The sequence below is a fragment of the Trachypithecus francoisi genome, unplaced genomic scaffold (genome assembly GCF_009764315.1).
Source record: "Trachypithecus francoisi isolate TF-2019V2 unplaced genomic scaffold, Tfra_2.0 Lachesis_group2, whole genome shotgun sequence".
NCBI classification, from domain to species: Eukaryota; Metazoa; Chordata; class Mammalia; order Primates; family Cercopithecidae; genus Trachypithecus; species Trachypithecus francoisi.
The window spans coordinates 11,369,023-11,394,269 of record NW_022681465.1 but is presented as its reverse complement, the minus strand read 5'-3'; the positions used below and the strand labels follow the sequence as shown (position 1 = coordinate 11,394,269).

Sequence of the window (25,247 nt, the reverse complement as noted above, 5' to 3'; positions counted from 1 at the left end):
TCAGAAATAGAGGACACAGCAGGAAAGTTGACTGAAACTTGAAGTATGGGACTTCAGGCATTCTTTAAATCTTTCTGAACAGGAACATGACCAGCATCTTGGTGTGGGATATGGTTATGCTTGGAAGGAGAGCAGAGGGACCAACCTATGCCACTAGAATATTCCAGCTCAGGGGTTCAGCAGATGGCACAAAGACCTGGGGCATTTTAGATTCACTCCTACTCTGACCTGTCCTTCTTTGCCCTTAGCTTGCCGAGTTATTTTAGAAGATGATCTGACTGCCAAATGAAGAAGATGCATTGAACCCTTTTGTTAACCCCTGCTTCCTTGCCAAAATGGCAGTAAGACTTTTAGAAAGGATTATAACCCCCTAAACATAGAGAGTGGGTAAATAAAGAACCATATTTCATCAAGTTTGAGAGGCCATCAATTTTTAGAGTTACTTAAAGCACTGTGAAGAAAGCAACAGTACTTCCAATAAAGAGTCACGCACTATCAAATGCAAGTCATCCCAATTCATGAGCTGGTAAACCCAGAGATACTAAAGCGTGAAAAATGTGTGACTTAGAATGGATGAAATAAGGTAGATGGACAAAGTGGGAAATTTCTTATACCCAAGGGAATGCAGTTCTAAGCAGGAGGACAAGTTAAATAGTAGACCAATTTACATAGGAAAATCTCTCAAAGGTCCGGGGTGTGGGTGCAGGGGGCACGAAGTGTAGTGGTAAGCCCCGGAGATTGGCTGAACACTCATGTAGATATCAGCTAGACCTCCAAATTCCCTACCCTACCATGCCAAAAACTGGAAGCTTATTCTCTGGAAGGGGTGAAATTAATTGTCTTGACTCAGGGACCACAAGAAAAAGTATTAAAAGTGAGGTATTGAATACAGTTTTACTTGCTAAATTTTGAGACCCACCCTTCTCCTCAACCTTGTTCAGCTTTTAGAGCAGGCAAATGTTTACACGCAAAGCTGGAGCTAGGAAGAGCCTTTTCAGGGGATGCTGCATGATGTTCTGCACACAGTGGTTCTCCTGGAAGGCACAGCTAACAAGCTTCACTCATGCAGGTGCTCATACACGTGTCAGCTCTTTCACCCCAACAGCCACATAGGAGCAGACTGCCAGGGAAGTTGAGATACCTTCAAAAATACATATTTAAAACAAACAGAAAAGTCATAAACTAGGAACTATGCAGACAGAAGAAAACAAACATGACCACATTAATATTGTGGAGAAAGAAGAGAGATGATTTGTACATCCATAGAATAAATAGCAGATGCAAATTAAAAGAAATATTCAGAGAATAAAAAATAGCTCTGAGAAACTAAAAGCACAATAATAGCAATGAATTATTCATTAAAGACCTACATGATCAAATGGATAAAACTTTTCAGAAAGTAAAATAGAAGATAAAGAAACATAATACAAGAGAAGAAGACTAAAGGAAGAAACCTTGAGGACTAGATTTTAGCATCTGAATAATGAGAGTTGAAGAAAAAAACAAGAGTAACAGGAAAAGTGTTAAAAAGGAGAAGAAAAGCATTAAAAATTTTGAAAAGAATTGCTTAAACAATAGATTTTGATTGAAAGACCCTAAATAAATAGATCACTAAATGTGCAGCAAAAATGTCTAAAAATAGAGATATATGAAGACATGTCACCATATACAACATGCTTTCTAGGAGAAAGTAAAAGCAGATTTCATTAAAAAAAAAAAAAAAAAAACTCGGAAAGTTTTCACACTTCTCAACAGCAACATTGGAGAGTAGGAGATAATGAAGCAAAAAATCACTGTCTGAAAACCCTGAAGGAAATTGATTTCCAACCCGGAATTCTCTATTTCTTTACCAAGTCCTGTTATTCACTAAGTGTGAGAGTAGAATAAAAACATGTAAAGATTTGCAAAGTGTCAAAACATAATGCCTCCCATTCATTCTATCTCTGTGTATCTTGAAAGACATTTTCTACCAGGAAAAGAAATAAAGTAGGAAAATGAAGAAGACAACTCCTAGAGGAGACAGGAATCCACAGAAGAGAGGGACGAAGGAAATCTCCTGCCTGAAGAGGGAGAGAGATCCCAGAAGACAGCTGTGCAAAGAAGGCAGCCAGGCCAGTTTGGAGCAGCTCCAAAAACTCCAGGAGAGATTTCTTCAGTAGTTGATATTGACATGTTATTTCATATATTTGTGTGGGGAGAAGTTTTATACAAATTGGAGGAGTTTGAGAGTTGATAAGTCCATAGAAAACTGAGCAAAGGAACAAAAAACTCCAAGTTCTTAAATTAGGGAAAATAAAATGTTGTATGTGAATGGAAATGAAACTGTGGGAAAAATAGCATGTGCATCTTGTCTTAGTCTGTTTAGGTTGCTATAACTAAATACCATAAATTGCACTGCTTATAAACAGCTGAAACATTTCTTACAGTTCTGGAGACTGGGAAACACAAGATCATGGTGCAGGCAGATTTGGTGTCTGGAGAGGGCCCACTTCCTGGTTCATCTCATCACCTCCCAAAGGCCGTTACTCCTAATACCCTCATCTTGAGGGTTAGCATTTCAACATGTGAATCTTGGGCAGCAGATGGAGACACAGGCATTTAGACCATAGAAATGAAGAAGCCTCAATATTGTTAAGACTTAACAATTGTACGTTTTTATACTTCCTTAAATCTGGATCATACCATCCCAACTAATGCTATACCACAAAGTTAAGTAACATTTATTGAAGGAAGTAATGAAACTATGATGATGAGTTTTCTGATTTCAGTTTTCATACTAAGTTAGCTAAGTCCCCCCAAGTAACTTTACATGCTTTTATCTACTTAAAAACATTTCATAAACTCCATTTAATTAAACCAAATAAATCATTAATTTAGGCTGCTTAGGACAAGTTATAAAATGTTTGATGATTTTTCTTATAGTCCTAATGTATTATATGACTCAATAATGTGCTATTCTGGGATGAAACCATTTAAATCTGGTTCTTTGTACATTTTAATAAACTTTTGCATCATATCTCCAATACTTTTATGAATATTTATGTTCTCTTACATAAGTTAATTTCCACATAGTGGGGAGATTTAGGCTTTCTAACACTGCTGTGCTTTTTCTTATAACTTCTTTTAGCATTGAATGTCCTGTCTAAACCACCAGGTACTCTAAATTCCCATGAAATCTTAATGTCTCTGGGCAGTCTCTGTATTACCTTTTTAGAACCTGGTTTACGTCACGACTTCTCTACCAGAATTACCCAGGAGAAGGCCATACCAGTGGTCCTTCATCTTGGCTTCTGTTGTTTCTTCTATTCTGCGAATCTAGATAATCTTTAGAGATATTTCTTCTTCTTTCTTGACAGTCTCACCTTCGCTGAATTAATTTAATACTAATATTTACTTATAAGCAGAATTACAAGTTTCACTAAATATATTCACATACTTCTAATTTTCCAGTGAACTTCTTGTGTACTCACCTGCCCTTATTAGCAACATCCCTCTCTTGAATGCTGTTCCATCTCAAATTTTCCCAGAAACTCAGCAGCTTATTCATTCCTGAGAGGTCTGTCCTCCCTCAAACCCCAAACTGTGTTAGAGATGGATAATGTCATCTTTCCAGTCACCCCACAGTTTAAGTTTCCTCCAGTGCAATAGAATCTCATCCATTCTTGGGAAGATGCTATGTCTTCTCTAGATGCCTTTGGTCCACAAGAACGTCTATACCAAGGAGAAAAATCAGTCCTCAGTTGAAAAATCAATCAGTCATTTGAAGTTAGAGAACTTCCATTCTAGCTCCTTTTGTTCCCATTCACAAGCTCAGTTATCAGCTCCAAAGAGAATACCATTCCAGTTCAGGATGGTTACATCTTAACAGATCCTAGCCTCAGTGGTGTCGCAAGGCCCAAACAGTTTTCCCTGTAAGCCATGGACCCTTGACTTAGGATAAGGTGAAAAATGATTGCCTTGAGAGGGTTTCCGCACAGCAGTGCAGAAAGGAGGAAGCCTAGCAGGGCCTGAGTAGTTAAGACAGTGCTGAGAGTCCAGGGAATTCATGGGTTCAAATATCAGAAAGGCAAGCTGCCCCTTCTCATATTCAGCAAGCAACTTAGCAGCCCATGTGTCTAAGGAAACTAGCAGAGACCAGGGAAAGAACCATCTGAAAGGATGTGAGGAAGTTGTGCCTGGTACTCACACAGAGGTGGGAATGTTTGCCAGCACCAACCAGCCAAGCTGGGAGACCCCATAGTCCTTGGGGCATTGAGTTGTGTCTCGGAAGTGTCTTGCCTTGGTAGGGCAGGATGATTAGCCCTAGACTACATGCTGTCTAGACTATATGCTCCCCCTAACAAATCTAAAAAGCAAGGCTCACAAGTATCAAATTGCTTTCACATAACGTAATGTGCTTCATAAAAGAGCTGAAGACAATTATAGGAATACAAACCTGTCCAGAACCCAAGAAGGTAAAATGAAAATGTCTGTGTTGAAAGATGATTACATGTCCAGAGGAGCAGAAGATATGACCCATATTGAGGAGAAAAAAGTCAATCAGCTGAAACTAGCACAGATGTTAGAATTAACAAAAAGAGTAATTAATATAGGTATAATCAACATGTTCAAAAAATTAAAGTCATGAATGATACAAAAAAGACCCAAATGAAATTTCTAGAGATGTTTGATTCATCAGTGTCTGATATAAAAATACACTGGATGGGATAAATGGTTGGTTAAGCATTGCAGAAGTAAAGCTTAGTTAACTTGAAGACACCAATAGAAACTACCCAAATTAAACACAAAAGAAAAAAATCTAATTGCAAGAGAATCCATGAATTGTGGGACAATTCCAAGTGGCCTAAAATGCACTTAATTGGAGTCATTGAAGAAAATGAAATAATGGACAAGAAAAAAACAATTCATAAAGAAATAATGGCCTAAAATGTTCAGATATGATGGAATGTATAAAGCCAGAGATCCAAGATGCTCAATAACCCAGGCATAAGAAACACGAAGAAAGCTACACAAAGCAGCATAATCATCAAATTGCCCAGTGCTTCTGGTAAAGAGAAAATCTTAAAAGCAGAGAAAAATTGAAAAGAAAAACGATATACTGAGCAGAGATCACGCCACTGTACTCCAGCCTGAGCGACAGAGCGAGACTCCGTCTCAAATCAATAAATACATAATAAAGAAACACTATATCCATATAGAGAAATAAATTTAAGGGTAACTGTATTTTGTTGTTGTTGTTAGAAACAGTGCAAAGAAGAGGACGATACAGCAAAAATGTCTTCCAAAATGAGAACCAGATACATACCTTTATAAGGTCTGTCAAGCTGGAAGACTTCTTTACCCAGAGAACTGCACCATAAGAACACCTCTAAGGTTGTTTTTTCAGAGGGAGGGAAAATAAAGGCAGATGCAAATACAGATCTACATGAACAGATGGAGTCTTGGAAAATCTGACTGCGTGCTGGGAAGGAAGCTTGCAAACGAGAAAGTCATCTCCCATTGTTACCCCTCCTGTGAGACAGACAAGAGGTAAAACCGTGGAGAAGTCACAGCCTGAAGCAGGGATGACCAAGAGCAACATCCGTCCTAGCAGAAGCCCCTGGTTTATGAATTCTGACTCCAAATACTGCACTGTTTCACCATGTTCAACTTCTATAACACAGGAAAGTGGGCAGCAAATTAAAGTTCTTTAGATGCTACAAAGAATGAATTTCCATCGACATATGAGGAGTTCTGTTTGGTCTTCAAGTATTATCTTTTTAAAGGTGTTGTCAACTTAAAAGTATGGGTGGGTTTCCTGTTACACAGAGAGATTTAAGATGCAATATGTTAAGAAGTCTGTAAGTGAAAAATCTTCTAGAAGTTGGGTATTATGAAAAGGAATTTCCAGAAAGAAAAAAAAGCAGTAGAACTTTAAGAGAGAAGAAGAAGTTAGATGCATAAAATATATTCAGCCGAGGTCTTATTAATTTCTTGGCTATAATACTTGATGCCCTTCAGAATATGTAAGAATAAAAGTCTGAGGTTAAATAACAAACTACTCCCTCAGTTTCAGTGCCTTAAAGGGAAAATTAAGCTCTCATTTACAAAGTGTCTTTTAGTTCGATTCTCAAAATAATGTCAGTATTAAAGAAAATCTGTACCTATGGAAAAGAGTGAGGATATTTTTAATGTATGTAGGGGACACACCAGATTCTACCTTTTAAAGGCCTTATGCAAGAGTGTCCTGGGATAGCAAGTAAATAAAACCTTATTTTCTGGAAAGATATATTCCTGCAACCTTCTGAGTTTAAATTCTCCAAAACTGACTCCTGAGCTATTTTTCAGTATGAGAAAGCATTCTTTTCTTGTTTCTTATCCCCAAAACATAACTGTTTCGATAATGTATTTTTTAAAAGGTATTAAATGTGACATTGTAAAAACTTTTCCTGCTGTTTCTTATTAAATTACATGATTTACTCTGGTTATTTTCATTTTTTAAAAAACTTAAGTGTATGGAAAAAGAAAACAGAAGTACTAAAATATGGTACCAAAGCCCTGTTGTTGGAACAGCTGAGATTTTTGAAGTTCTGATGGAATCATTCATTAAAGTTTTCGACTGGATTTGAGGCAGTTTTGTAGAAGCATTTTTCATTGGTTCAATTGTCTATTTTTAAGCGACATATCAAATATCTCAAGGGTTATGTACTTTGTAATGAGGCTGTATGGAATTGGTGTCTTTGTCATTCTGATGGAATGCAGTTTTGAAGAGTGTGGGTTATAAAGCATTATTTTCTTCAGTCTACAATATATAAGTAATATGAAGAAAACAGCATATACTATAGAGTTGGCCAGAAGGCCAGTAGGGAATAAACACAATGCTCCAAAAGATAATTAAAAACTGAACTTTTTTCTAATTAAATGCTCTACTTGTGGTGTGAGGAGTATCAGTATCTGTCGGGTGCTGACCGTCTGCCAAAGATAGCACAGGATAATTTTTCGTGACAGTGTCTCCTTTAATCCTCATTTCCATCTTATTAAATAAGTATTTAAGTCTGTTTTACAAATGATGAAACTGATACTTACATGAATTAACTTATTCAAAGTTGCATGGCCAGTGGGCCCCAAGCCCGTCTAACCTTCGAATCCTAGTTTTATTGCACATTTCTCAAATTTGACATCTTAGAAAATCATATTTTTCCCCCTCAGCTGTCCTATCATTTTGATCTGAATTTCACCTGTCATGTAGATGATTGAATTGATCTTGTGCATGGGTTTCTTTCAGGAATTACAGTTTGAAAGGCTGACCCGAGAGCTGGAGGCCGAACGGCAGATCGTAGCCAGCCAGCTGGAGCGATGCAAGCTCGGATCCGAGACCGGCAGCATGAGCAGCATCAGGTACCAGCGCGGCTCTGTTCATTGTGCTTTGAGTTGCCACTGCAAGTAAATTGTGCTGTTTCTCTTCTTTCCAACCCGGTGGTGGAATTGGAACATTCAGTCAAATGTTGGAAAGAAATTGTAACTGACCTGATTTAAGATGTTCCAAAGGTGTCCAAAATGTCCTGATTTGTACTTGAAACTCTTTTAACAGAATTAATGCCTGCCCTGAATGCAAATTATACGTAATTTTGCACAAAGGAAGGCTTTGCATTCAGCCAGCTTGCTGGAAATAAGGAGATGCCAAGTCACAGTCTCCCAGTTTGGGTCTTTTTTTTTTTTTTTTTTTTCTTAAATGATCCAGAGTTCCAGGTCCCTGAAATAAAAGTGAGAACATTCTGGTGGAACCAGTCTTGTTTTTGCTAATACATAATGCTAAGTTACAAAATTGCCCCTTGAAGATCAACCACGTGTGCAGTTCCCCACGTGTAAAAATATTTACTCATTCATAAACATAAATGATTATTCAGTTAGTGATTAGTTTGAGATAATGAAATATATGTTTTTAAAACCTATAGCTTTTTAGCCACTTGACCACAAAATAAAATTATCCTCCTTAGAACCAGGCTTTCATATATGAAAATGTAAGCGTATGTGTGCATGTGTGTGTGAAAGAGACATAAGGCTTAACTTCCATTTCTCAAAAACACTCTTGTTAGATGATGTGTGTTTGGCACTCTACTGCATTTTTAGGGAGGAAATCAAAGCTGCTATGGCAAATAAACTCCAACACTGCAGTGAACTTAACACAATAGTAGTTTGTTTCTCTCTAAGGTAGCGGACTGAGGCTACTTCTTCTCCATATAGTGACTCACGCCCTCTTTCTAACTTGATGACTTTGCCATCCCCTATGGCTCTCTCCTGAATTGCATCGTCAATTCCATCACTGCACTCAGAGTCCATTAGTGAATATCAGTCACATGACCTCTCATCGATGGAAGTAGATCAGGGTCCTGGGGTCAGCAGCCACTCTGCAGAAGCAGGAACATGAGTTTGGTGGACTCTTAGCCACCTGCTGCCACAAAAGAATAAAAATATCTTTGTATTCATTGCTCCAAAATACTTTATCTTTGTAAGAGTATAACTTTGTAATTGGAGCATTTTGTATTGGAGTCACATGCTATTAAACTTTTAACATTGCTTAGTTTTTTTTGTTTTTTTTTTTTCTTTAAGTAGAAAACACTGCACTCTCTGTTGTTAAGCAGGGTTAACCACATGGATGGAATATTATTTTCCATTATAAAACCTTATCTAGGATATGTGGAAGCATCTGCCTCTGCATCCAAATGTATATGTTGCTGCAAGTAAGTACATCATGGTGTTTTAAACTCATCACAGACTTGCCTCAAACATCCAGACCAACCAAAGCAGGATGGATAATAAAAACGAAAAGTAAACTGTGTTCACTTGAAGTTGGTTTTATAAGTTGTGCTAATTGAAGATGGTGAATTTAGGGAGAGAGAAAAATAATAATTTTAAGTGTATTTTTGCTTTACTACATCTAATTTTGTACATATGAGGAGCTTGCTGTTAAAGCTGAACATCTCCTGAAAAGCTAAGCCTGCTAGATTTTATAGGTCCATACACACCATTGAATTGATGTCAAGTTTGCTTTGAAGCCTCTTGTTTCACTATTGGTCTGTTTTCCTTTTCAATTCATGTTCCTAATCTTTCTGCGTGACATTTTTCCATGTTGTACACCTTTTACGTGGTTTCACCCAACCCCAGCCCCTGATAGGAACAGGTCTAGGGAACTATGTAGTGACCTGTGCATCAATTTCCAATTCCTGATTGGATTGTAAATGGACCTGACCAGACTGTGAGTATCAGGGCTCTTACTCTGGAGGATATGAAATAAGCAACCCAAAATCTGTGACATAAAATAGTGGGTGCTTGGCGATGGTGGCCATAGTGGCTTGTGTGCTAGTGGAGGTCTCTGTGGTAACAGTGAGCCTCCCAACAGAGCCTCCCAATGGAGAAGCCAGTTGCCCCGAAAGTCAATGAAAGCAATATAGTTTTCATTAGGCCGGCTGCCTAATGTATATTTCATGTATATTGCATTCATGAAATTACCTGATACCTTCTTAAAAACTTTCCTCTTTCCTCATTTGATTTGATTCATGTCAAGTTGGTTTCATTTATTACATCCAAAGTGTCTTGAATAAAATATGTCAGTTAATTCCAAGGTAGACAGAAAAATGATACCATGACCACTTTTGATTCTTTACACTGTGTCTTGTATGTCTAGCTCACAGCTTATGATGTATCATCAATAAATCTGTCTTAAATCTGTGCTAAATAATAGTGTTGAGTGACGATGACACTAATTATTTCCCTTTGCTATATACAATATCAATCTTCATCAAGCTTAATTATTTTGTATTTTGAAAATCTCTAATGTATGCATCTGCATTTGTGTAATACAAGCAATTTACTGATACTTCTCTGGAGAACAGCTGATGCACAGCATAACTTCCACTGTTTGTTTGTTTGTCATAACCTACTTGTTTGCTTGGCTTCAGAAATGCAGCTTTAGGAATTCAAGTTTTCTTAAAGGTGATAGACTCCCCTAGTTAGCACATCAAAAGAGATATTTAAACAAAAATAGAGTATCAACAATTTTTTTTAAAAAGAGGGCTATTTTAAAAGTCTGCTTATTTCGGCGTTGATTCATACCTCTTGATACTAGGGAGTGAGTAAAAGAGTTTCTTAGGGGAAATGAAACAAAATCAAGTCACAATTGCCAGACGTATTTTTATATAACAGGTAGAAATGACTAATAAATATACTTGGATTTTACTCTGACTTTAATGATGGTAGGAGTTGTGCCATCTGATTCCCAAGTTCTCTCCTTTTTTTTTTTTTTTTTTTTGAGATGGAGTCTTGCTCTGTTGCTTAGGCTGGAATGCAACTGTGGCACGATCTCGGCTCACCACAATCTCCCCTTCCTGGGTTCAAGGGATTCTCCTGCCTCAGCCTCCTGAGCAGCTGGGATTACAGACGTGTACCACCACACTCAGCTAATTTTTAAAAATATTTTTGGTAGAGACAGGATTTCACCATGTTGGCCAGGCTGGTCTTGAACTCCTGACCTCAAGCGATCACCTGCCTTGACCCCCCAAAGTGCTGCACCTGGCCAAAGATCCCTTTCTAGGTAGTCACATCAACATTTCAACTTTTAAAAAAAAAATCAGTGTGCATTTGTAATACAAGTCAACTTCCTAACAGTCCATCCAGTAGTACAGGAGGGTGCTAGGAGTTTGGGGGACAGACAATCTGGAGATCTTTATTGTTGCAGCAGATCAGCTTCTGCATCCACCTCTCTAGGTTATAACTCCCTGCAAATGGGAACGTTGTGTTCTCTTAATCTCTTCACAGACTCGCGTAAACATCCGCATGCATATCATAGTTTCCAGAATTCAGACCATTTAGTGATTGTCTAAGGGTTCTGACTCATCTGGAAAGAAGTTACTGGTGCTTTTGATTACAGCTAAACGGTTTACCTTGTACCTTATCTCATTTCTGTCTTGGTTTTTTCACCCCAAACCTATTTTCAGATCAAAGAGCTGTTAGATTCTTCATCTTTCCTACAAATAGAGATTTTGGTTTCATATTTTCTCCATGATTCCCAAGAACTATGCAGACCTGAGGCAGGAACATTATACACATGTTGCTTTTTTATGTAGGGTCATGATCAAGTCCTGCTTTATTTAAGATGATAATCAAGTCCCTCTTGGTAGTAGCCACCCCAAACCTCTGGCCAGTACAAAGATCTGGTTCATGCCCAGCCCAAGGCCCATTCCTGAGGCTCTAGGCCTGTCAGTGAGGTGTTATCTGGCAGCTTAATGAGCCATCCAGTCCTCATCCAGGTTGAGGCCCCTGCCTGGAGACCTGCCTGAGTCCCTGTCCTTGTCATACTCTCTGTTAACCCTGTAACAGCATTCAGACTTATCCCTCTGTATTCAGCCCAAGTCCATCCTCTACATGGTGTGAGATAGATCTGCAGGACACATAAACCAGAACCATATCTGTGAAGGATCCTTCTTTCCTTCTGCAGTTCTTTGAATGCATGATGATTTCTCATCTCAGAGCCTATGATGCTTTCTTCCTAGAATATCCTCCCTCTTTAGCATGGTTACCTCTGCCTATGGATCCAGTGACCCAGCTCAGGGCTCATGTCCTTCTGCATGTCTTCTTGATCAGCACAGGCTGGACTGTTTCTCTTCTTTGGCAGTGGTTGTAACATCACAAAGTGTTGGAGAAGGGTTGGGGCTAACACTCCATTGACTTTTCCGTAAGTGCTCTGCCACAGGATATTTTAACCTTCAGTCAAAGAATGGGTGAGGATTTCTCCAAGTGTTAATTAAAATTTAAGGGCACCTAAATAGATGCCTATTCATATTCCTTAATTTCCATAGGCATCAGTAACATAATGGTAGAGAAATGGAATTCAAATCACAGTTGGACCCCTCTTACGAGCATCTCCTAAAGGGGACTTGACTCTGGAAAGATTTACGATTGACAATCAGGATAATTTATGACAATAGCAACAATTATGAGGAGTGTGACCAACAGTTAGACCTATCTATGGACTGCTTCTAAATGAGACATAACTCTTAGAACACTTATGCTGATGAGAACGATGATGATTTATGACAATAATAACAATTATAAAGAGTTCCTGAGTTTTTCCTGCAGGCTAGTACTCTTTGAAGAATTGTACATGTTGCCTCATTTCATGCTTATGTTAACCCTTTCAGTTAAGTGTCATCATCGTCTCCACTTTGTCAATGAGGAAGCCACAGCAGAGCAAGACAGGAAGAATGGGTCCTTTCGAGGACGTGGAGGAGTCTGGCAATGTGGGCCACATTGAACAAAGCAGGTGGAGGCTGCAAGGGACAGGGGAATCAGACCCAGCGTGAGGGTGACCATCCCTGCAGATGGCCTCTGCAGTTGGGTCACTGGTAGTCAGTCTCAGGGCTTTGCTAAGCTAACTTCTCTAGCATAGCTGACACTGGACATCCCATATAGGGAGGGAGCTAGCTCTACTTGTCAGTTGTCCAGCAGTGAGGACGCAGACTGTAGCCCAAGGACAGCAGAGCACAGCTCCCATTGAAAGAGCAAGATGGTGACAACAGCAAGCTGCAGAGAAGCAGTTGGCAGTTCTCATTACATGGACTATGCCCTTGCGCACCCTCAGCCACTCCTGGAAGGCACTGATGGAGAGAAGGATCTCAGGAGGCTGGGCAGGCAGACAGGATATCATAGCATGGATACTTGGGGTACTCTGACCTTTGCGATTCCTCCAGGTAAGACCTGGCTATGGAAGATAGAACAACAGCCATGTTGTTATTCAGGGGATCGCAGTTTAAAGCATCGTGCTAAATTCATTTTATGTGGTATAAGTGGAGAGCATAGAATATTGGACTGAAATGGACTTGAGCAGTGGAGACATTTGTTGTCTCAGCCTTAGTTAACAAGAAACCTGAAGGTAGACAGGGTTCTTTTCTTTAGGTGTCTCAATGGTGCCATGACCCTAAGTCACCCTCTCTGTGAGTCCTCAAGCATTCACCTGATGGTTGTAAGGTGCCACGATCTCACTGGTGAGCATGCAGAGCTGGAAAGGAGGGAAGGGACTTAGCTCCTATCTCTGTGTCTCCCACAATCCCCCCCACACACATGTATAAATATATACACATACACATATAGAACTATATAGTTTATTAATTATATAATTAATGATATATTATATGAAAATATATGAAAAATGTTTCCCAGAGGGCCTCACATGGCCAGCCATACCCTGGGGGATCTTGTAAATTCCAGACTCGTCTGCAATGGTTTTGCACAATGATGCCCAAACCAAATCACACATTTGGTAGCCAGAAAACGGAGTGGTAGTGGTGCTAGTGTAGAACCTAACAGCTCCCAATTACGTGTTACCTATTTAGTCTACACAACCACTTGCAAGGTAGTATTCTCACATCAAGTAGATTAGGAAACAGGCTTAGATGTTAAATAACTTCACCAATGCCGCAAGTGCATAGCTGGGATCGAGACCTCAGTCACAGGTTCCAAACTCCATGTTCTTCCACTCTAAGCTATAGGTTGACCCTGATCCTGACCACCTGGGCCCCACCCAGCACCTGTGTATACCTACCAATATATTCTCACAGGCCAGTGGCTTATGCCTGTGATCTCAATGCTTTGGGAGACCAACACAGGTGGATTGCTTCAGCCCAGGATGTCAAGACTAGCCTGGGCAACATGGTGAAACTCCATCTCTACAAAAAAATACAAAAAATTAGCCTTGAGTGGTGATGCTCTCCTGTAGTTCCAGCTATGCTGGAGGCTAAGTTGGGAAGATCACTTGAGTCCAAGAGGTCAAGGCTGCAGTGAGCTAAGATTGTGCCGCCGCTGCACTCCAGCCTGGGCGACAGAGTGAGACCTTGTCACACACATACACACACACAGACACACACTTGTTTCTCACAGACAAACTGTTGCCATTATCTGCATCTGCATTTAGGTAAATGTCTCTTTTCCTTGACTGTGAGCCCTTTCCAGACGTGACCTTGACATGTTCATTCCTGTATCCCCTGCACCAAGGTGGTACCTGCCATGGAACTTTTCCTCAGTAAATGCTTATTAATTGAGGAAAGGATAACTGAAAATTTCCAAAATGTAGTCTTGAGATTTGTACCATTTTCCATTAAACATTGCTTCTGAAAGTAACCAACTTCACTGTGGATTTCCAGATTTATGGATTTCAGTCACCTCCCCCTTTGTTAATTATTGAAATAATTCCTCTGTCTTTTTTTTTTTGGAAATCACGTCTTAATATTTTTGCCAATGGGCAGCAACCTGTGCCCTTCCTAAAGAAAATGAACTGTTCTTTGGAATTTTCAGCTAGGCTAGTACCATCCTGGATTATCAAGAGATTCCAAATGTGTATGTCCCTTCAATTACTCCCTCATTCCCAGCATGGTTTCAAGGATTATTAGCTGGAAGAAAATTCATTGCTACTTGAGGTAGGCAGAATTCTAAGGTGTCCAGCAAGGTTCCCATCATCACTTGGTTTTTGCAGACTGCATAATCCCAGGAATGTAAAATAGGAAGGAGCCTCAGTCTCCTAATTAGGTTATTTTAATAGCACGGTTGACTTTAAGAAAGGTAGATTATCTGGGTGGGTCTGACCTAATCACACAAACTCTTTAAATCTGGGTCTGGAGGTCAGCGACAAAGGAAAATTTAGAAATTCCATTGGAAGCTAGAGAGTTTTGACATGAGATAAATCATCTGGTGCTGGCTTTGAAGATGGAGGGGCTTTGTGGGTTAGCAGTGCAGATGGCATCTACATGCTGAGGAGGATCCTGAACTCACAGCCTGTAAGAAAACCAGAACCTCAGTCCGATGGCCCAAAGAATTGAATTCAGACAATAACTTGCATGAACTTGAAAGGGGATGATTCCCCAGAACCTGCAGAAGAGAAAGTAGCCCTGTAGAAATTTTGACGATAGCCTTGTAAAACTCTGAACAGAGAACCCTGCCAAGTCTGACTTGACAAAACTTACAAAACTGTTAGCTAAAACAATGAATGTTGCTGTTGGTGATTGGTTATGCAGTGATAGAAAAGTAATACAATGCTTTGTAATCGATCATGTTAGATATATATTACAAAAAGCTGAATTATAAAAGTTTTTGACAGAAAATAAATTTTATTCTGTGACAATATTTATTCCCATCAAAAGTTTAATATATATACCCTATTTTATTTTTCAAGCATATATGCATGCTTTTATACTCAAAAGCTAATCTGTAGCTTTGATTCTGAAAAGTAGAAGAATTTGAATCTGGAGTGGAGTGATGGTTTACTATATAGAATAAGGACAACTAAATAAAGAAATCATCTTTAGCCTCACCATTCTTATTACATAGATTCACAAGATGTTGATTGTTGTTAGCTACACCTAAAAAGATAAAACATAATAAATATTAACAGTTGCTTGCTCCACATAAGGAATTGCTTTCTTTCCTTCCCACCTTTGAACTAGTGAACTTTTTGCAAAGACGTTTCCACCAAAGTCTGCCATACTTTGGAGATTAGGGTGCAAAAGGAATATATGTTATAAATACTATCAAAGGCCATTCTCCTTATTAGCCGAATTTCAAGAGCCCAAATGCCAACAGTTCTCTAACTAGAGTCTAAAAATCTTTTCCACATATGCAAAAATGTCAAACTTATTTTAGGGAAGATGCTGATTTCCAGTTAATATATTAATAGTTAACAGTATTCAGTGGAGAAACAGAAGCCGGTGGTCACATACATTTTGTAAGAATGAAATTTATTTCTTCAAAAGTGTGATTAGTGTGAATTTTCATGAGAAAATAATATAGGAATGTAATTGTTTCACAAAGTAAGACATTTTGTAGTTTCATCTTCTGCAGGATGCAATATTGAAATAATTCAATATTATTTTTTAAATAAATAAATAATTTGCCAAAATATTTATTTTTGGAAACCAGACATATATTGAAGAATCTGCTTTTTACTGTTTACCAACCATAGCCATAGGAATTTCTATCCTTACCACAGTGAGTACACATTTGCCAGCTGGAAAAAAAACAGATTGCTTTCGGATCATTTTTTTGGAAATTTTTTATTAAATATAATTTCTATTTTAAAGTTAGGGAGTAACTGTTAGTTTCCATGCTAGGAAAAAAAAAATTTCTCATGAGGCTGAATTATTACTGCTCCAATAAAGTTATACTGATTTATTTAAACGAGACAATTAGCTTATTGAATTGTCATTCAGAATTAACATTGCAGTAGTCATTTCCAAAGTCTTTGAGAATGTCTGCTTTACTACAAAACCAGAAGAACAAATTAGAGGGACTGTAGACATATTTTGGAGACTTCTCAGCATTGCCAATTTTGTTTTTTTCCAAAAGTTTTTCTGTCTTTGTTTTCTTCCAATTTAAATTCCAAAGCAGAACCTTCCCTCACAAATATTCCTAATTCAAAAGTCTGCTTATGAATCGTTGTTCTTCTTGTCATAACCCCTTTATTCGTTCACATTTTTATTTTATTTTATTTTAATTCTAACCACATGTAGTTTGCCTTTTAATGCTGAAATTATTCCTCTAAGATTCCCTCTTATAGTTTTTCCTTTTTCCTCACAAAGCAGGAGGGATATTCTAAAATACTTTATGGATCCTCAAGATTCATCTCCATGCTTCCCAAGCACGAAATTTCTGGTCAGGTTTTCATTCTCTTTCTCCTCTCAAATAGCAGGAGCATTTACAGCCATTGCTCCTTTAACAGGGAAGCTCTTTTTCCTCTAAACTTCTCTTTTTTTGTAGCCATCAGCCCTCTGAGCCTTTCTCATCTAGCCAAGAGTCCAAGGTCACTCTACTGAGCCATGTCCATATAGTACCCCAGCTTTCTTTGATCTCCTAATCCTGAAGCAAAATGAACTAACTGGATTAAAGCTGCTGCCTCCTATACTAGACTTTGCTGAGCCTTGTCAACTGCTAGAACTCGGGGCCTGTTTCTCCTCCATTTCCTTGGCTAGTCTATAAGTAATTTCTCCAGGATGGGGATGACAAGCATATGCCAAACCAGTGGCCAGCACATAGCAACTGTTCAGCCAGTGCAGAGTGAATAAATGAATGAACAAACCGATGAAAATACAGTAATTTTATTACTGTTCTTATCTCATTGGCATTGTTTTGGCAAAATCACCAGTCTTATTAATCTTAAGTATTTCTATCTTTGTATGTTCCAGAGTACATATTATCTCTTGTGTTATTCATTTTTCTATATATCATATACATTTTATGTGTATTATATATTTAGATGTATTTTATACATATAATTTATTATACAATACATTAAATAGCATATATTATTCTGACCTTGCTAGATCACAGTATTACATTTTGATATTCATTGTAGTTAATTTTCATGAAAATATCTACTTGTTAATGTGGTATCTTGGATTCCAGGGCCAGATAGCTTGATGTCCTCCGAATGTGGAACTATGGTTGACTTAGTCTCATACTTTCACTCTGATCTTAAGAAAAGGATGATAGTAGTTCTAACAATAGTAATGACAGTAATAATTTTAATAATAACAATTTCAGTGTTTATTGAGCAGTTTCCCTAGGCCAGGCACAAAATTAAATGGGTTGGATAGATTATGCCATGTCATCCTCATGAACCCTTTAGGTCTTAGGTCTTATTGTTTTTTTTTTATTGTTGTTGTTGTTGTTGTTGCTGTTGTTTTTGAGACGGAGTCTCCCTCCGTCTCCCAGGCTGGAGTGCAGTGGCCAGATCTCAGCTCACTGCAAGCTCCGCCTCCAGGATTTACACCATTCTCCTGCCTCGGCCTCCTGAGTAGCTGGAACTACAGGCGCCCACCACCTCGCCTGGCTAATTTTTTGTATTTTTTAGTAGAGACGGGGTTTCACCGTGTTAGCCAGGATGGTCTCGATCTCCTGACCTCGTGATCCGCCCGCCTCGGCCTCCCAAAGTGCTGGGATTACAAGCTTGAGCCACCGCGCCCGGCCAGGTCTTACTGTTTTTATTTTGTAGATAAGAACATTGAGATATAGAGAAAAAGAATCACTTTCTACAAATTCAATGGTGTCTAGATATTGATTTCAGAATCTAGGCATCTGTACTCCCCAAGCACATGCATTAAAATGTCACACCACAAGACTGCCATTCAGTCTAACACAGTATCTTGAATTGTGTTGTAAATAGCCATCTAAATGTGTCTCGTCTGTTTTCACCCTAGGGATGCAAACATTCTTGAACTGATACTCTGCTTCTTTTCCTTTCCATATACTGCAGTGATTATAGTTGTTTTGAGATTCCTCATCACAATATGTTTCTCAGATTTATTTTTATGCAAATTAAGAGGTTAAAAGTATATATTATCATTAGTATAAATACCTTCATATTAACTCTTGCAAATTGCCAGTTGACAAATTATGCTAATATTCTTGTCTATAAAATACCAGTCATATATTAAGCATAAGATTGTTCTAAATTTATTTGAGAATAATAAATAGTCAGCTGTTTTAAGAATTTGATGTGGGGCCTTAGAAAGGTTGAATACTTTATGGTTATAATTATTTGATGTATTTCTTATATCAATTACTGTATCTTAATGCTTTTATATCCATTTTGAAGTGTGCTTTCTTCCTAAATGTCATCTTACTTCAAAAAGCTAGTAATAATTTTACGTCTAAAAACAATCTATATAAAAAATTTTATTTAGAAGAATTGCAGTATAAACAGATGTTTTACAAAAACTAACTCTAATGAATTTTGAAGTTTAATATTCTGATCAGTAGAGAACTGGAAATCTTTATGAATTTATTTAGAGTTGAAAATTCTTTATATTTTCTCTTATTCTTAGAGCTTTTTCAGACTCATAGATCCAAAACATGGAGTTTCTAATTCCATAAATGATAGCTAAATCTCATTGTTGTGTTTTTATGATAGTTCCTAGCTTTGCCTTGAAATATAGTCATAATTTCTCTTATATTTATTTCTTCCATCTATAAAAATGGGGATAATGCTCTTCTACAAATTTGCGATGGGTAAGTGAGAAATGTAAGTCAACCGTCTCACATACTAACTGTTACAAGTGAATCACATATATTTTCCCTTTTTGATGAATACACAGAAAATCTTTCATTGAAGTCCCTTTTCTAATTTTTCTACAGAAGATTGTAAAATTGTTCCTCTCACTGTGGGCTAAAAAGATGTATCACAGTAGTACCATGTTTGTCTCCTTCATAGTATAGACTAGACAACCACACAGAAATTGACAAGATGAGATGGAAGAAAGCTTAAATCAATTTCCCTTTCACGCAGGCCACCTTAATAGGTCACCATCCCCACTGCTGGAACTGAAGATGAGATTCTCAATATTGTGTGATAGTAAAAAGAAGAGCGATAGTGCAATAATAACATATGTATAATAGGAAATGCATAATAAATAAATATATAGAAGCCAGTGACTCTTTGAATAGATATTCTTCAAACAGCAAACAGCAAGAGATGAACAGATTGCCCCAATCATGCACACTTATTCCTCTCTCTGCTGTAAGTGTATAAATATGATGAGGAGTAGAAAGGCATTTGTGTCTCCATCATATCCACTCTGTCTTCCTTCAGATGCTGAGAGTCCAAAAGCTTTTACCAAGATACGTGTTCATATTTGTTTGTTTGTTTATGGTCATTATAGAATATTGGAAACCAGTGATATTTCAGCCAAAAAAACTAACAATGAGCATTTGATGTACTCAAGAGGAAAGTCAGCTGAAATGTCAGCCATCAGTCTTGGGATGACTACAGCTTGTTGACCACCATGAACATGATTTCAAGTGTTCAGATTATTAGGATGGAAAAGGAAGGAGGGTATAGCAGAAAGAGCGTTGTAGTGAGTACTAGAAGATTGTGGTCTTGGCAGCAACACATTTAAGGTGTGACTTTAAGGCAGTCATTTGGATTTCTGTGTCTTAGTTTCACTCACCTGTAAATTAGGACACAAGAAGAGCCTTGGTTTTTCCCAGTGACCCACTCTGGTGCTGTTCATCTGAATATTTTTGGGTGGGGACATTAATTAAACTTGAGTAAAACAGTAATGAGATTTAGTACTTTCAAGGAAAGCAGATGAATTATCTATAGATTTATTTAGCTTCTCTATCTCCTTTTAGGTGAAGGCATGAACTTTATATGAGGGTGAACACAATTTAAAAGAAGTTCATAAGTATATTGTAAGTTGCCTCATATGGTCTGGATGTTTTCCAGTTTGACTAAAACTTGAGCTACAGATAAGGAACTTGAATAGTGTTTCACACTGAGGGATACCTTGGAATGGGCCTTTTAAGAAATAATGGTCGGTTCCATTAAAAGAAAATATGCTTATGTAGTATTCCCAAGGGCTTAATGTGTTAGCGTGATCCTTGTTCTTCAGGGATGACTATGATGTGGCTCTTGTCCTCTGGGGTTTTACTATCAAATAAAGACAGAAGCAGCAGGGCAAGGTGGCTCAGGTTCAGGTTCAGCACATTGGGAGGCCAAGGTCAGGGGATCACGTGAGGCCAGGATCCCTTGAGGTCAGGGGGATCACTTGAAGCCAGGGGATCGCTCGAGGCCAGGAGTTCAAGACCAGCCTGGGCAACACGGCAAAACCTCATCTCTAACCAAAATGTGAAAAACACCCGGCACAGTGGCTCACACCTATAATCCCAGCAGTTTGGGAGGCTGAGGTGGGCAGATATTTGAGGTCGGTAGTTCGAGACCATCCTGACCAACATGATGAAACCCTGTGTCTACTAAAACAACAAAAAAAATTATCTGGGTGTGGAGGCGGGCGCCTGTGATCCCAGCTACTGGGGAGGCTGAGGCAGGAGAATTGCTTGAATCTGGGAGGCGGAGGTTGCAGTGAGCCAAGATTGTGCCATTGCACTTCCAGCCTGTGTAACAAGAGCGAAACTCCATCTCAAAAACAAACAAAACCAAAAATACCTGGGTGTGGTGGCACACACCTGTGGTTCCCAGCTACTCCAGAGGCTGAGGTGGGAGGAAGAGGTTGCAGTGAGTTATAATTGCACCACTGCACTCCAGCTTGGGTAGCAGAGTGAGACCCCATCTCAGAAACAAACAAACAAAAAGGCATAAATATGCTAAAACATGATAAAATATATTGCTGCTGTGAAAAAAAAACAGTAAGTGGTACTGGGGTTGGTTCACAGAGGGATATTTCTTTGTCAGGGATGCAAAACATTGGCAAGGAAAGAAATGGGGTAAAGGTGTTACTCAGAGGGAAAGACAGTCAAAAGACACAAAAGACAAGCCGTGGTTTGGGATCAGTGTTGTTGAAATGGAGTCGATGGGGTATGCCAGTGTTGGGTAAGGATGGAGACCGAGTACAACCATTTTTTGAGTGGCCATGTGCTGCACATCCAGCTAGAGACTTTACATGTTGCTGAGTAGTCAATAGAGTATCCAAGGGAGGGATGGAAGTCCAGGGAGGCTGGTCCACAGTGCAAGTTAGAGAGGGTGGCCTTACCCAGGAGGTAGGTCAGAAAAATTTCACCCAAAGTAACGAGTGCTTTCAGAGGCTGCAGAGCTAGGGCTGAGAAGATCTGGAGACTCACTTGTGTCAAACAAAGGACACAGAGCAGGATTGGGAAGCTATTACTTACTTCAAAAAATCCTTTAACAAAACATTTGGTGGGCTAATCCAATATTATGGGCTTAACTTTTACCACAACCATTCCCCATTTTCAACAAGAACTCTTTGATTTTTAAATGATTTTCATCCTATGTGAATGTATTCTAATTATCTTTTATCCAGGAGAAACTGTCATGGAATTTTATATTTCAGAGTTTGCTGTGTTAGCAGCAGGCAGCGAAGAAGTCGCCTAATTAGTTGACAGTGACGCTGTATTCATAAGCCCCAGTCTTCTCACACATCTGTTTGTTTAGTACCTCAAGAGCTGAGGAAGTTTAAAAATTGTCACACATTGTTGCTTTGTCTTATGCACTTATTAGAAAATGGGATTCTCAGCAAGATTTTATTGAAAAGATCTGTCCAAGGCATTGACTGCCAACTTTCCTCGGAATTTAGCAATTAACCTTCTCTCCCTAATGTGGGAATGATGGCATCCACCTGCTGGGAACTCCTTATCATTTTGACATATCTCATTTAAGGTAAAGAGTTTAATTCTGTCTTTTGGACTCACGTATTGTTTGCCATATCATAAATGCCCAACAAATTCTGACACTCTAATTTAAAGAGGTAGCTAGGGTGGTGGTGAAGACAACGGAGTTTGGAACCATAGACTTTGAGATTTGAATCTCAGCTCTGCATATTACTAATGACGTGTAGTTGGAAAGTATTGTGGTAAACCCCATTTACCTATTTGTAAATTTGGGAGAATAACACTTAACTCAGAAGTCTGTTATAAGCATTAATGTAGATGTATTTTCAAACAATTAGCTAGTATTAGGCACTGAGAAAGTATTCCATACATGTGGGCTCTTCCTCTTCTTAAATAATTAATTGATTTAGATAAACATCTTTATGACATGTTACACGCATGAGTAGATAGGAAATGCCCTGATCTTTACAGATACATTATTCACTTATGGCTTTCCTTCTTTCTCTTATTTAGTGGATGATAATGATGTCTTTAGTTAGCTAAAGACAAGTATTGTAGCTATTGCCAGAGAACACCAGAGTACAGCAGTGTTCTTAAATTAATATGTAGTAATATGTGTATGATAACATAGCTGTGATACATGAAAGTATCACACTCCTTAGGACACAGTCTCATCACCTTGAAAATGGTATTGCCCTCAGGTGGATAGTTGCTTAAGGCCCCCGCATTTTGGTCTATGTTCTACTACCAATAAGCTTCATTTAATTCCCTGGTAACCTGGTACTAGAAAAGAATTTTACCTAGGAGAGTAATGTGGGAATAGAGAAAATCCTCAGTGCTACCCAGCCGTTGGAATTGTTTGAATGTGTTTAAAGCCTGTGGATGTTCGGGGGATTATGGAAATGTATGACATTCTGCAGGATTTACATCTAAAATCTGGAATATGCCTGTGGCAGGTGAGTGGATGCTGGACTCAGCCAATCAAGGACAAATCTATAGGAGCATGAGTTTGTGCTATCCTCTGCTCTGATGGGAAGGAGGATCAAATCTCATTCCTCCGTCCATTCCTTTGTTTATTCAACACAAATTGTGGATGTACTATGTGTTATACAATGTTGCAGACGCTGTATATAATGTTACAGACACTGAATATAGATCCGGATAAGAAAAACTGCCTGCCCTCAAGCAACCTATAGTCTTTATGCTACCTTAAATGCATACCTTAGCAGGGATGGTAGCAAGACCTTGCCCAGGTTAAAAATGCCTTCCTAGGAATCTATAACAAAACGTATATCAAGCTAACCCTCCTGAGCATGACAGGGCAATTAATACTAAGGTAATACAGCAAATGCAAGATCAAAATTCAAGAGAAGAAATTAAATTTAAAATAACTTTCTTCTAGTTAAACTACCTTTTGGGGTAGGGGTGCAGAAGTGCATTTTAAGCTTCAACTGGACCATTTCAAACAGTTATTATGTTTGGCTAGTGAACTAGCATTCCAGAGGGAGAAAATTAATCAGAATTTAGTTTTATATGCAAATCTTAGAATCAGAACACAGAAATAATAAACTAATAAAGAAATAAAGCTCCATAGAATATTTAAAACATTTAAAGAAATATTGACAACTACAACATAAGGGAATTTTAAGAAACAAAATGTAAAGAAACTAGTGGTTTTTCTGTTAAAGGATTGGATTTGCTGTTTTACACAGAAGATTTAACTTCCTTCATTATTCCTAAGGAAAATTGTTATATTTTATGTCAGAAAAGTACAAAACCAAATATATCTCTGAGGTGTTAATTGGACACAATGATAAGATATTTCCAAATAAAAGTATTATGTTGTACTGAAATACATCATAGACTATTTTTAAAATGTTGTCATTGATTAATAAGGCTCTAATTAGAAAGCAAAGAGAATTTGAGATTTTGCTATATGAATATAATTTTCAGAAACATATTTTAAGATAGTAGCATACATAATATAATGAAATCTATGATATGTACAATTGCAAATATGTAGTATTTGCAAATTCATGGTTTTAAAAAATGCTATAACTCTGTTGAAGAAGTAGAGTTTGACCAGTAATTGTTGGAGAGTCTTCTAGGCCCCTTCCTCATTGTTTCTCTCCCACTATGTCAGAGATAAACAGCTTTCTTAATTTTGTGTTTATTTGTACCCTTGAAGTTCTTTATATTTTCTCACACATATGCATCCTAATAAGTAAAGTATTACGTGGTTTGCCTGACTTTGAATTTTACATAAATATGTTATGTGTTCTTTGCACCTTGCTTTTTATCACACTCTACGTAGATTTGCCCGTGGTGTCATGGGTGCTGGTAGTTCATGCAGTCTTTTTTTTTTTTTTTTTAGCTTTCACTGATGACTCCTACTCCATCATTTGAATATGCCACAGGGCATTTACACTTTCTCCTGAGAACATTTGCAGAGTTTGCAGGGTTTTCTTCTGTAAACATATAGCTAGGGACATTGTCATATGAGTCTCCTTGTGTGGGCGCGCAAGTGGTTTGTTGGGCGGGCACAGAAGAGAAATGTCTGGGTTGTGGGATTGGAACATCCTCAACTTCTCTCCATAATGCAAAAGAACTTTCAAAAGTACTTGTTCAAATTTACATTCCCACTGGCAATATGTAATCCGTTACTCCACATATTCAGCCAAACTTAACATTTTCCTAATTATTTTGGTGCTGTTGTTGCAAATCTGGTAAGTTTGAAGTTTGCACTTCCCTGATTTAGGCATTATTAGCACTTTTTATACACTTATCACTTACTCTTGTCTATTCTTCGATTAAATGCCTAATCATGTCTTCAGCATATTTTTCTATTGGTAGTTTGTCTTTTCTTTTAGTTATTTTAATTCTGAATATATTTGAATACTAATCTGTTAGTTGTGTGTATTACAATCATGTTCCCCCAGTTTGTGTCTCCTTTTTTTGCACTATAGTGTCCTTTGATAAACAGGATGCTTAGTTTTAATGTGAGGTTGATCAGTATTGTTTAAGAAATATTTAAACAATTTTAAGAATTAAAACAACATTTAAATAATTTCCAATGATTTATTCTGTGAATTGTAAAGCTATATCCTTTTACATAATTTTTTTTTTTTTGGAGACAGAATCTA

General features: G+C 38.0%; 1 protein-coding gene across 4 annotated transcripts in view; it reads left to right on the top strand.

The window, feature by feature from the left end:
* Positions 1 to 25,247, top strand: part of CTNND2 (catenin delta 2) — a 942,360-nt gene that overhangs the window by 347,354 nt on the left and 569,759 nt on the right. For all 4 annotated transcript variants that reach the window (XM_033178807.1, XM_033178804.1, XM_033178806.1 and 1 more), the window contains exon 3: positions 7,265 to 7,377. In XM_033178807.1, coding sequence (XP_033034698.1) covers positions 7,265 to 7,377 — 113 coding nt within the window. The remainder of the gene's footprint in view (positions 1 to 7,264; positions 7,378 to 25,247) is intronic.